General features: G+C 30.3%; 1 protein-coding gene across 1 annotated transcript in view; it reads right to left on the reverse strand.

Annotated features, from left to right (window-relative positions):
- LOTGIDRAFT_164571 (hypothetical protein) overlaps positions 1 to 4354 on the reverse strand; it is a gene marked incomplete at both ends in the record, with an annotated part of 5511 nt that extends 1157 nt beyond the window's left edge. Inside the window, 4 exons of the mRNA XM_009061105.1 lie at positions 2432 to 2463; positions 2620 to 2793; positions 4010 to 4108; positions 4312 to 4354. Coding sequence (XP_009059353.1) covers positions 2432 to 2463; positions 2620 to 2793; positions 4010 to 4108; positions 4312 to 4354 — 348 coding nt within the window. The remainder of the gene's footprint in view (positions 1 to 2431; positions 2464 to 2619; positions 2794 to 4009; positions 4109 to 4311) is intronic.
- Positions 4355 to 12422: the final 8068 nt, after the last annotated feature.

Raw genomic sequence — 12422 nt, forward strand, 5'->3', positions numbered from 1 at the left:
ACTGAGCTGTTACACAAACTGGCCAAAAGGATGAGGTAATTGTGTGCAAAGTCCCTTTTTTAACAAACGTATCCTTTGTGAGTTATGCCCCAGCCCCAAAATGTAAACAATTAGTAATTCAACCCGGATGTGCCATGCCCACCCCAATTTTTTTGTGATAGGTGAATTCATATTCAAAGTGTCTAATTGTATTCCAAATATCAAGGTTCTACATCAAATAGATCATAAGATATACATACACCAAGCTCAAAAAGACATAAATATGGTAAAACAAAACTCAAATTTGAAAAAATCACGAATTTCAATTTTGCTTTAAAAAAGCAATTTTTTCTATATCTGTGTAAAGTGCATGAAAAGCACATTAGGAAACCGAAAAAATTAACCCTCTAGGTTAATTAGGTCACGTGCTAGAACAGTCCAAAGTTGCGAATTTGGCATTTTACGGATAGCTATAAAACCAAAAAGTACATGTCGGAGGTCAAAGGTCAAAGTAACAAATGATAGCCAAGATCAATGACCTTTGACCCTATGAAGGTCAAGGTCATCAAAGGTCAAGGTCACAAGAAATAAGCTTATAAACTTTAAAATTCAACCAGAAGTTGCGAAAATTCAAAAATCGGCTCGCAACATTTTGTGAACATTAGACAGCAGATTACATTGAATCCATGCAGATTTAGTTTATCCCTAAGGACTTATTTCGATTTTAAGAAAATTAGAAAATCAAGATGGCGGCCAAAGTATCACTTCCGGTCTGGATTTTATATTCTTCGTTTTTTTGTATTACCATTTACTTACGACCTGCATAAATTCTGTTGACCTATTTCATTTACACCGGAAGTTATTCGACCGGAAGTAGATTGTACTTTCAATTGATTCCACCTTCAAAACCGGAAGTGACGTCAAAACTCTGACTGTATCATATCATTGACTTTATTGATGTCTCTTTGCATTTTAAATTTCAGATCAATCGATGCAAAAACAAAAAAGTTGCAAAAAAATTGCAAAATTCAATCGAAAAAAGTTTGCGACAAATTTTCGAATTTCATAATTTTTCAAGTGCTATCTGATCAGAAATTACAGTCAGATTTTAAAAATGAAAACCCGAAGAAAATCGATGCAAAAATGCGCCTTCTAGAGGCAATTTACGAGTTTTTGCATATGTTGCACTGTGGCACTTACGGTTTTGCAAAAATGTTCCAATTCATATTCATTAACAACATTGCCACTGCAGAAGGTTTACACATGTAGAAATGTTGATGTAGCTATTGAAGCCTAGGCTGTGTGCCCTGTGGAAATTTCGAAAAAAAAAACAAACTTGAACCGTTATAACCTTACCGAAGCAGTGCGCATCCAACCTGATACATCAATAACACGTTGCATTTTAAAGTCACAATGGGATTTCTTACCGGAAAGAAAAGCATGTAAACGTTCAATAGTAGAAAAAATCGTTTAAACCGTTTACCGTTTGGTAGTGAAAAGACGCATGAATTTGATACCATTCGGTACTAAAAGGTGTTAACATTCGGTAGTAAAAAGTCGAATTTTCAAATAGCTGTAAAGTTAAAAGTTCAATTCGCACAACAAAAATGAAAATATTTTTGGAAAGGTACAATAATTTGTGTTTCGGCCCAGAGGTCAACAGAGGTCAAATAAAAGAGAATATAAGCCTTTAAAGTGTTGAAAATTGCTGTTTTGGGACGTTTGTAAAAGCGAAAATATATGTCAGATATCAAAGATAAAAGTATGAATGGACATCGTAGATCAATAACCTTTGACCTTCTAAAGACCAAGATTATGCATGTAAATGGTCAAAATATCAAAATTTTATAAATTGTAAATCCTATTCCCTTTCTTAAAGTAAAAGGCCTGTTTTGGCTGACCAGAAGTAGACAAAAAAAAAAAAATAAAAAAGAAAAAAAAATAAAAATAGTCATTTGCAAAACAATGCAAAAAAAAAGAAAAAAAAAAAGAAAAAAGAATTGACAATATGATAACAAACACAACTACAGTTACAGTTCTTATGACTATGAGTGTAATCGTTGAAAGCAAGGATTTGTTTCAATCTGATTGAGATATCTCACACAAGCCAACCCTTGAATTAGGTTGTCATATTTCACTAAAAATTGAACATCAATTGCACCAAATTCTATGAGTTAACAATATTAAAACATAAATACAAGTAAACAAACCAATGTCACAGTTGCTGTTGGAAACAAGATTAGAAATATACAAATCATAAAAACACACAATTTTGAAGCCAAATTTTTTTATTTCGTTCTTTATATTATGGAATTTATTCTTAATCTACCATGTGAACTGATGCAAAATAAAATACTTATCATTAGAAAGAGTATTGATTATCAAATCATACGTTACTAATTATTCATCTAAAAAATGCCTTCAAGGTAAAGCTGCTTAAACACAGACATACTTTATTTTTATTATTATTTTTTATGAAGGCATCTTGAAAAAACAACAAATCAAATGAATTATCTAAAGACTGAAATCTAAATTTATGCAATACCTTTTCACAAGCACAAAATGTTTGAAACCAAAACATTTGTTAATCAACCAGACTAATATGTCGATGCTACAAACTAAGAGTAAGTAAATCATTACCTTTCTGAGATTGTAGGTAATCTAAAGTTGTTTTACCATAAGGTAATAATACATAAAAATGTCTAGGACTAATTATAGTAGACACAACAACCACAACTAATGTATCAACTTCTGGTAATATTTCAGATTGGTCTTCATCCCAGACAAATACTGCCTCTTTATCTTGGGTTAATACTACAACATAATAAATTTGTATTCTAATAACTACATCATAGGTTATAATTATTGTTATAATCAAATAACAGATGGGTTTATCTATTACAATACATCAATGTTTCTGAATGAGTTGCCTAGATTGTACATAGGTAGAAATTGAACATAAGAAGTAAAAAAAAAACGGAATTTTGATCAGTTGTTGAGATAAATCATCAGTTTAAATCATTTTCAGCAACTTGTAATCTATTTCACTGTTCTGTATGTATATCAATAAGCAATCAAATGCCAGCATTTTCTTCATCAATCCTATATAAGGAACATTTTTCAGCAATTAAACATATGAAAAAAAAAATGAAGTAAAAAAAAAAATCTTTTTGATTTTTTACCCTTTTGTCATGTGACAAAATTCACACTAGAATCCATCATCTGCATCTGCCTTAAATGATTTTGTGGATTTTATAATAAGTGGGCAGCAGCAAAAATAATTCAAAATCAACAAGTATGCTGACTAATAGTGAATCTGGACGGACTAATGCCTGTACATTTCTTTTTTTCTTTAAAAACTGACAATTTTTCTACAGTATGCATACTGAATTTACATTAGTCAGAAGTGTAAATTTATATTTTTTAAAAATCTTTGATTTAAATCAAAAAAACAAATGATAAAAATTAATAAAATCATTGACTGTATAATGAAGAGAAAGTTTATATAAGGCATTGAGAATAATATATATACACTAGTTTGAATTTAATAGTTAAATATATAGATTCCCAGAAATTACATAGGTCAGATTTAAAAATATCATTGATTTAAATCAGGTGATTCTTACAAGGATAAAACAAATTATTGACAAATTGAATATAACAAAATGTAATACCATACTAATACTATCAATATACACCAGTCTTAGTCTTTTCCTGGATACTTTATCATGCCTCCTAATATAGCGCACTAGGTGCTACTCCTTGAAGATGGATTGAATCTTGATAATCTTTTCCCAACAGGGGATTGAACCCATGACCTAATGGTTAACAAGGAAGTACCATACTCAATGAGCCACCCCCTGAACCGATCAGAAAGACTATATAAATTATGTTCTCTTATGATTTTCACTTATGACCTAAGTTTGCATTTTTGCCATAACATTATAATGCAGAGGAGCTAACTGACACATTTTGTTGTTTGTACTAATATTATGATTAATGATATAAGTAAAGAAAACAGCTAACTTACCATCAGTTTTTTTAATATGTAAATATTCACATCTATCACCTCTCCAACATTCTCCTGGTGTGTTATACCATCTACAAATTCTCTTCTCATCTTTACCTTCTATAATATAAATAGTTAATCATTTACATAAAATAATCTATTTCATATATAATATCTTGAGGGAGGACATTCTTTAAATTTAATATCTGGGGGGGGGAGGGGGATAACATGTTTATTATGTCTCCTGTATAACCTGTAATTATTATTTTACCAGTTAGAAAGCCTGAGAAAGAGAAAGGCTGGCCAATAGAATATTATTTGACCTGGCTTTTCTCTTAAAATATGTAAGTGTTGCATTTCTGACATGCTATTTTGTTCAAGGCAGTACTTGTATAATTTTTATTCGATGACTTTCATATATTTTCAGGGTTAGACAACAACATCTAGAAGTATATCTGAGAATATCGAATGAGATCAGTTAAACAGCTGAGGTACTACCAATCGAACCTTGGAACGTTTTTGAGACACCTGATAGTGTTGTGTGAACTTATATTTCATAATTATAAGAAATACTTTACAATATCATTGACCACATTTGGCATACTATCAGTTTGAACATTACAAATAAATTTTCAGTTGAAAATAGTCTTCCTTCAACACTTAAGACATATAACAAGATAGGTGTAAAAAGTAAAAAATCTGTCTAATCTGAGAGTTGGAGGTTTAAATTAAATTTTAATTACTGAATTATAATCAACCTGAAAGATCATGAAATACATTATATTTAATAACTAGAATAATTTGTGTAGCCTACTTTAAATAAAATTAAATAAAGCAATTGGTGAAATTCTCAAATATGATGCCAGTTGCTAGTAATGGTTGAAAAGCCAGCTATTTCAACCTGAATTTGCAGCACTGTGAAAGTATCCTTACATTTTGTCTCAATATGTCAAGAATTATGGTTTTATCCAGGAATTGCAAGCCTGATTAACTTCTGAATAAAGTAAAACATTATAGTGGCAAGCAAGTGGCATGACAGAACAACCTGTAAGCATGACAGAACAACCTGTAATTATACATGTATTAATAATTGAAAATAAATTTCTGAACATTGACAAGATACAAGATAAAACATCTTTAGGATAATATCAATAGTGTATGATATAAGTATAGATCAATCCATACAAAGCATTTAAAGACACTCGGGGAAAAAGTACAAATCAAAATATCTACTAGAATATTCCAGAATATAATGTAATCAGGAAATAAATCATACAATTCACTCGATATTTCCTGCAGTCATTATTTTTCAATCAACACAGCAAATTTCCATTTATACTAACTGTTGATGAACAGTATTACAATTTCATATCATACTATGATTTTTAACATCTAAACTACTGAACAGCTTTAAGGTTTTGCTCTACCTGTTACAGTTATTTCTGATTAGACTGCTTAAGTTTTTTTATTTTACCTGTTAATACCTACAATTTTTGTTGACTCATATTCAGTTTTTACAACTCAATAAAAACAAAGAAAATTCGGAACTATTACCACTAATGTAAATTTCAGATTAAAATCTTACTTAAAGCGCTTTGCTTGGCAAGTGTCTTTCTTCAGAGAGTTTGAATAATCTCTATAAAGACTGCCTTTTTTTTTAGGTAATTTGAAGTGTTATAATTGGTAACTAAGGTTGACAGAACAGAAAGAGAATAATGATGTGTCCCTTGGCAATAATTCCAATCTTAATATTAAAGGTCAAAGTGACATAGGATTTAATGATATTAATATATGTAATTTACATAGGGTTTAATGATATTAATATATGTAATTTACATTTATTATCATATTAATTAAGAGAGAGAGAAAATATCATATCCAGTTTCATTCTTATCTTGAAGATCAATATTAATCTATTTTTACATTCTTCCTTTCTTCTCAAAAAATCAAATGCTAATTTAGAAATGAAATGAAATGAATGGATTTTTATGTCCTACTTTTCTGCACCATGTGGTCTAATGAAGACGGGCAACGCCATGCAGGGTGCAATGAGGCAAATTTTTGCCAGGACAGCGGCATTAGCCTTTAACGTGCACAGTCTGTAGCACACAGGGCCTCGGTTTATTGTCCCATCAGAATGACTAGACGCTTTTCCGAAGGTATTATCTCGACCTATGCCGGGATTAAACCCTAGACCTTCAGGTTAGCGAGCAAGCGTCTAACTCACTGAGCCACAGCGGCTACCAAATGCTAAGTTAGAGGTATGGCAACTAACACAAGCCAATATATGATTATTTCCTTGCAAACTTTACACATATTGACCATAAGTACAGTAAGTTCACATCTCAAGCACCTTATATTTGACAGTTGAGCAATACCCTCATATGATTTCATTAATATTTCATTTCACCAACAGAAACTGTAAGATCTAATCTATTAAAATATTCATCAATATGTTATCTCTTTTAACTTTCTTTGTGAGGTTGATTACTTAAAATAAATCTTAATTCAAACCGGGATAGACTGAGGTTTTACATCTTTAGAGGCAAGACATATACGTTCAGATATAGAATTTATTATAGTTTTGGGAAGTAGTAATCTTTGTGCATGACTATTTTCCCTGGAGAGAATTTATGATGCAGAAGCCATTTCATAATGACATGTCTTATCACTTTTTACACATTGCTATCTACTGAAATCATTTCTTGCTTTAGGTATATTAGATAGTTGTAACATAATGTAATGATCCCTTTATTGCAAATCAAACGCCATACATGGTAATATTGAAATGTACAATATAAATAACACTTAAACAAACACTATACAAAATCTAACCATTCATTATGAACAGCAAAATTTGGTAAAATGAATTATATTAATTAATTAATCAGTTTATATTTTTTGAGATGTATTATACTAAGACAACCCATATTTTTTTAGTATTTTACCATCACTTTTAATCATCATATATCTGAATTCTTTCATATCATTGACTTAATGAAATGTGGACGTATATATTTAAGGTTATTTCATCAAGTAACTGTTGCCTCTCATTGTAAGATAGTTTAATGCAATAGATGATGAACCTCATGGTCTCATACATTGATCTTGTAACACAATCTGCCTTTTGAGGGAATTTTGGCATGTAACAGATCTTGTACTAACACCATAATCTCAAATTCTCCCAACAAAACGAGATCAATTTTGGATCAGGATATTGATATCAATATAAGCCAATAAAAATGTGACAATAACTGTTTGAACTTTGGGCGTAATTCAATAAATATTGACTTAAACTTGGACAACAAGTATCATTAACTCAGAAAATGTGTACTGTCAATGTATCTGATTTTCAACATTATTTTATCTATCAATATCCTTACAGCAAGTCTAAAATGTTTGTTTGATCCGATTAAATCGACCTTATATCCAAAAGATAATTATAATGTCACAATTTCCCCTGGCAATCTATGTACTTAAAGTGATTAATCAAACCATATGACTGCTGTATTATTACTTTTTACCTGCAATCTTTGACTTGAATAGTGTTATAAGACTTAAACAACATTAAGAAGTGAGGAATAGTGTTGTTTTATATCATGATGCAAAATAAATTTGATAACAAGCATTTGATAATGCAGTCTGTGCTGCCATTGAAACAACCATGTTTTTGTTGCACCTGATTGAAAGGAAAGCTAAATTACACTGTTTTTTTCCTGTTTGTTATAATTATGCTTATTGATACATGTGCTACTAAATACCATTCTAAGAGTATCTAACATAAGTCTTTAACAGATTTTTGTTATTGATAACTCCTTGCTCCTTAAAACACACTATGAAAAATTATCTTGCTAACACTAGTTCATCAAATTGACCTCACTTATAAGAATCAATGTATCTTGTAACAGAGCTTCAACAAAATTATAGATATATCAAAGAAAAGCTTTATCAAGATATGATTACATGTTTCTCTTCCAATCCAACCAGTATATAAAGAACATCCTGTCATTGACATTTATCTTCTTGCAAGCTGACCTTGACTTTCATGCATAGGAATTTTTATGTAAGTTTCTAGATTGTTTATGCACAGGTTATAAGCCACAAAGTTAAACCTTAAGCTAGCAAACAATCAAAGATAGCTTGCCAGACAAGGTAATATACACCCACAATAACAGTGACAATTACTAGTATGAAATATTCAACCTATAGTCATACACTTCTTCTGAACTTTTAGAGGCGATACTGAATGATATAACCAAGTTTCGTCAAAATCTGTTAAGAATTCGACCTTCTACAATGTTAACAGCCTAAAACTTGACCACGTTCTCAAGAACAGGGCAGTAACTCCTACTAAATATTTATTCAATTCTTCTAATTTTCGATAGGGTTCATCTCTGGTTGTTAACGATCACTCACACCAAGTTTCGTCAAAAATTCGTCAAGGATTGTGCCGTCGAGATAATTTACAAGCTAAAAATTGAACGCATTTTCAAGAACTCATACCAAATATTTTTCCAATCTTCTGATTTTCGATAGGGTTCATACTTTGTTGATAAAATAGACTCAGACCAAGTTTCATCAAAATCTCTTAAGAATTGTTCCTTTTAGAGTGTTAACCAGCTAAAAATTGAATGCGCTTTCAAGAACAAGGCAAATAACTCATATTAAATTTCTTTTTTTTTAATTTTTCTGATTTTCGATAAGGATCATCCTTGGGGATAACAACCACCAAGTTTCATCAAAATCTGTCAATAATTGAACCTTCTAGAGTGTTTACAAACTAAAATTGAACTTGTTTTCAAGAATAAGGTCAATAACTCATACTAAATATTTTTCTGATTTTCAATAGGGTTCATCCTTGGATGATAACAAACACTCACACCAAGTTTCATCAAAATCCGTCAAGAATTGCTCCTTCTAGAATGTCTACGAGCATTTCAAGAACAAGGGCAATGATTCATACAAAATATTTTTTGATTTTTCAGATTTTCAATAGGGTTCATTCTGGGTGATAACAAACAATAATACCAAGTTTCAAGAAAATCAGTCATGAGCAATTGTGGACGGACTGAAAGAAATTGTTGACGGCAAGTAAGAACACCATGCAAAGAAATAAACAATTTTTTTTTCTTCAAAATATCCATAATTGTAGTCTTTTTATCAGTTTGAGAAAAATTATGGCAAATTAAGGGAAATCATATATCTTTTATTGCCAGTCACAGTATATGGTATAGCAATGGACGAATTGAATTTTGTAATATATAGATCCTTTTTATTAAAATATGTTGGGGCTTTTGTCCGTAGGGGCTTTTGTATGTCTACCAATAAAACAATGTAGTTCAAAATCATGCCAATAAATATCTACGTGAGGGAATCAGGGCAGAGTCCTATTTAAAAATAGATTTAAATATTACCAACATCACATCACATTAAGACAGCTAATTAACTCTTTTTAGAGGGACTATGTATAATATAACAATAATTTTCATCTAAAATTGATCATATTCTTATTGGTGGAGCATATTAGTCATTCCAGGTAGATTGAATTAATATAGAATACAGCTATATATAGATTTATATTGTGATATACACTGTTATCAGGTAGAAAGTGTACAGTAGGATGTGATGGTACTAGCTATTGTTAGATCTGTCACCACCATCACTATAGTCAACATGTGTCACCAGAATCTTACTCTAATCAAAACACAATATTAATCTATTACACAGTTTATATAAATTATAGACTAAACCAACCTGGATTCTATTATCTTAACCAAGTCATTGAATAGAAATGGAATTCTGATACAGGTGATTTTTAATGTTCATTGGAGGGATTCTCATTATTCTGTATTCTTCACTAATAGGTAGGATAATTATTTCATTATAATTTATATATGTATTTATCATATATTATTTATCTATGTCTTACAACTTTAAACAGATGAAAGCATCTTTAAGAGCAACAATGAACCTTCAATTTGAATATGACAACGTGCAGTTATTGAAATAGTAACTGCTCATTGCTTACAAAGTGGTGACATTGTGGAAGAATGTATTGGAAGTGTTAACTATTCTAGGTAACTTAAATCCACTGGCATCTTTGTTTAAATTTGGGACATTTTGCCACCAGCCATAGCAAAATATATCAATTTTTATGTCATTATAATTTCTTAAGACTTCAATTTAAATTTCTGAGTTCTTTTATAAACATATCTACAAATGGTTTTCTCAGATTTAAACAATGTATGTCATAAATTGTGTATTTATGTATCCGCTACGTGGATTAGCAGTTTATACATAAGTGTACACAGGTTTTTTCTGTTTATACATCGATAAACTGAAAAATGTTCAGGTCATTCCTTATAATTAAATCAACTCGAATACATGTTTAAATATTTATTTAATATAACAACAACTTAAGGCACTAAATTGGCGCATAAATACATAACATTTTAACATAACGTTAATGAACTGATACTTACAATAGAGACAACCTAGAGAACAGCCAATCAAAAATAAGTAGGTCACCTCTTTATAGTCTACAGTCCACTTCATGAAAGTTGACAGAAAGTTCAATTATTGAAAGACGAGTTCTAATAAGTCGAGAATTCATGATATTGATGGAATTAGGCATGCGCATATTTGAGTGAATTTAAAAAATACCTTTATCATTCAGTGAGGTATCTATTTCGGCTCTGTTGACGTTCGAAGGAACGATATCGTCACCGTGTAGTGGTCACGTCAATCAAACTCAATGATAAAAGTAATCCGTTAAGGGGCAGAGCAGAGTGATTTAATTATTCCTGAATGTTTATTTACAATTGTGGAACGACTGACATTGAAGACCATAAAATCTGCTTCACATTTTAGATTGATATATCAAAAAGTGATTTTTTTTAATTACCCTAATTAATGACATCATTAACTTGCCTCTGTGTTAAATAAATGATCTCAATTAACACAACATATATAATTAATTACAATCTAGGCATGAAATGATGGTTGTTACAGTTAATTATTATCATCATGTGATAAGAAATTCCACAATACTTTTAAGATACTTACAACATGAAAGAAATTTACATTTTAATATTTATTAACAGTGAAAAGGACATCGAAAGCAAAGATATTTACAAATTTCAAAATTATCTCAAACTAGGAATTTTTAACATTCAAACACGAATACTTTTCTACACACATAGATTTGAATGCTAAAATTTTGATTGTGAGCTGTGAACACTATTATTGATTATGCTTAGTTTAGCTAAAAAATTCTCATCTCTGAGACTAAGGTATGATTGGTCAAACCAATGGGGAACCTGTCATTTCAGTGTAGTTTACATGTAAGAAACGGCATTTTAACTATAAAATATTCTATCTCAAGCAAAGTGTCATAACAGAGCCTTCTAAAATGTTAACAAATTCCATATTTTCAATTTTTAGCTTTCCAATAAGATTCTTGGTTAATTTTAACAGAAATCCAGAATTTATTCTAAATTGTTTATATATTACAGTATTTACAAGTTAACACTTGAGAGCATTTTGAAAACGAGTAACTTGGTTAATTACAAAAAAAATCAACCTTATTTGATGCCTACTGGAATGTTGACAAGTTAAAAGATAGCTTGCCAGGCAAGGTAATATACGCCCACTGGCAGCAGCTTTGATTTTAAATAAAAATATTTAGCAGTACAGTAACAATCACTAGTATGAAATATTCAACCTTCAGACATACACTTCTTTTTAACTTTTTGAGGTGATATTTAATAATATTACAATGTTGTCAAAATGTTTGTTTACAAGGTAAAAAGTGAATGAAATTTCAAGATTGAGTTCAATGATTCATATAAACTAGTTCTCAATTTTGTTATTTTTAAAAGGTTTATCCATTTCATGTGGACGTATAAAAATTAAGCCTGTTTCGAAAATCAAGGGCAATAACTTAATATTTACAAATATTACAAACATCAACAGTTTAATCTTGGTTAATAATTAAACAATTCCAGTTTTTGTCCAAATCCACATTATCATGTGGGCTTACAAATTGCATTTATGTGAACAATAAATATTGACTGTGAGACAGACACTATTTATAATCACAAGGTGTAGTAATTCTACTGACCGATTAAATAATGTATTACATTAACCTCTTACTGTAATCTCTTTTTATTATGTAATTCTGTTTCTGCAGGTGAATATTGTAATAACTTTCCCACATATTACTTCCTACATATTACATGTACATTTATTACCATACCGTCTGTCAATTGATTGGGCACTTTGGTCTAGCAAATTATTAGATTTCAAATAGGCTTGTTAATTGCTGCCATTAGCTCTCTCTCTTCTTGTCTTCTGGAGATTTATAAGCAAGCTAAAGTTTGAACACATTTCAAGAACAAGGGCAAGAACTCATCTTTAATATTTTTTAGGTTAT

The sequence above is a fragment of the Lottia gigantea genome, assembly GCF_000327385.1.
Source record: "Lottia gigantea unplaced genomic scaffold LOTGIsca_46, whole genome shotgun sequence".
Lineage (NCBI taxonomy): Eukaryota > Metazoa > Mollusca > Gastropoda > Lottiidae > Lottia > Lottia gigantea.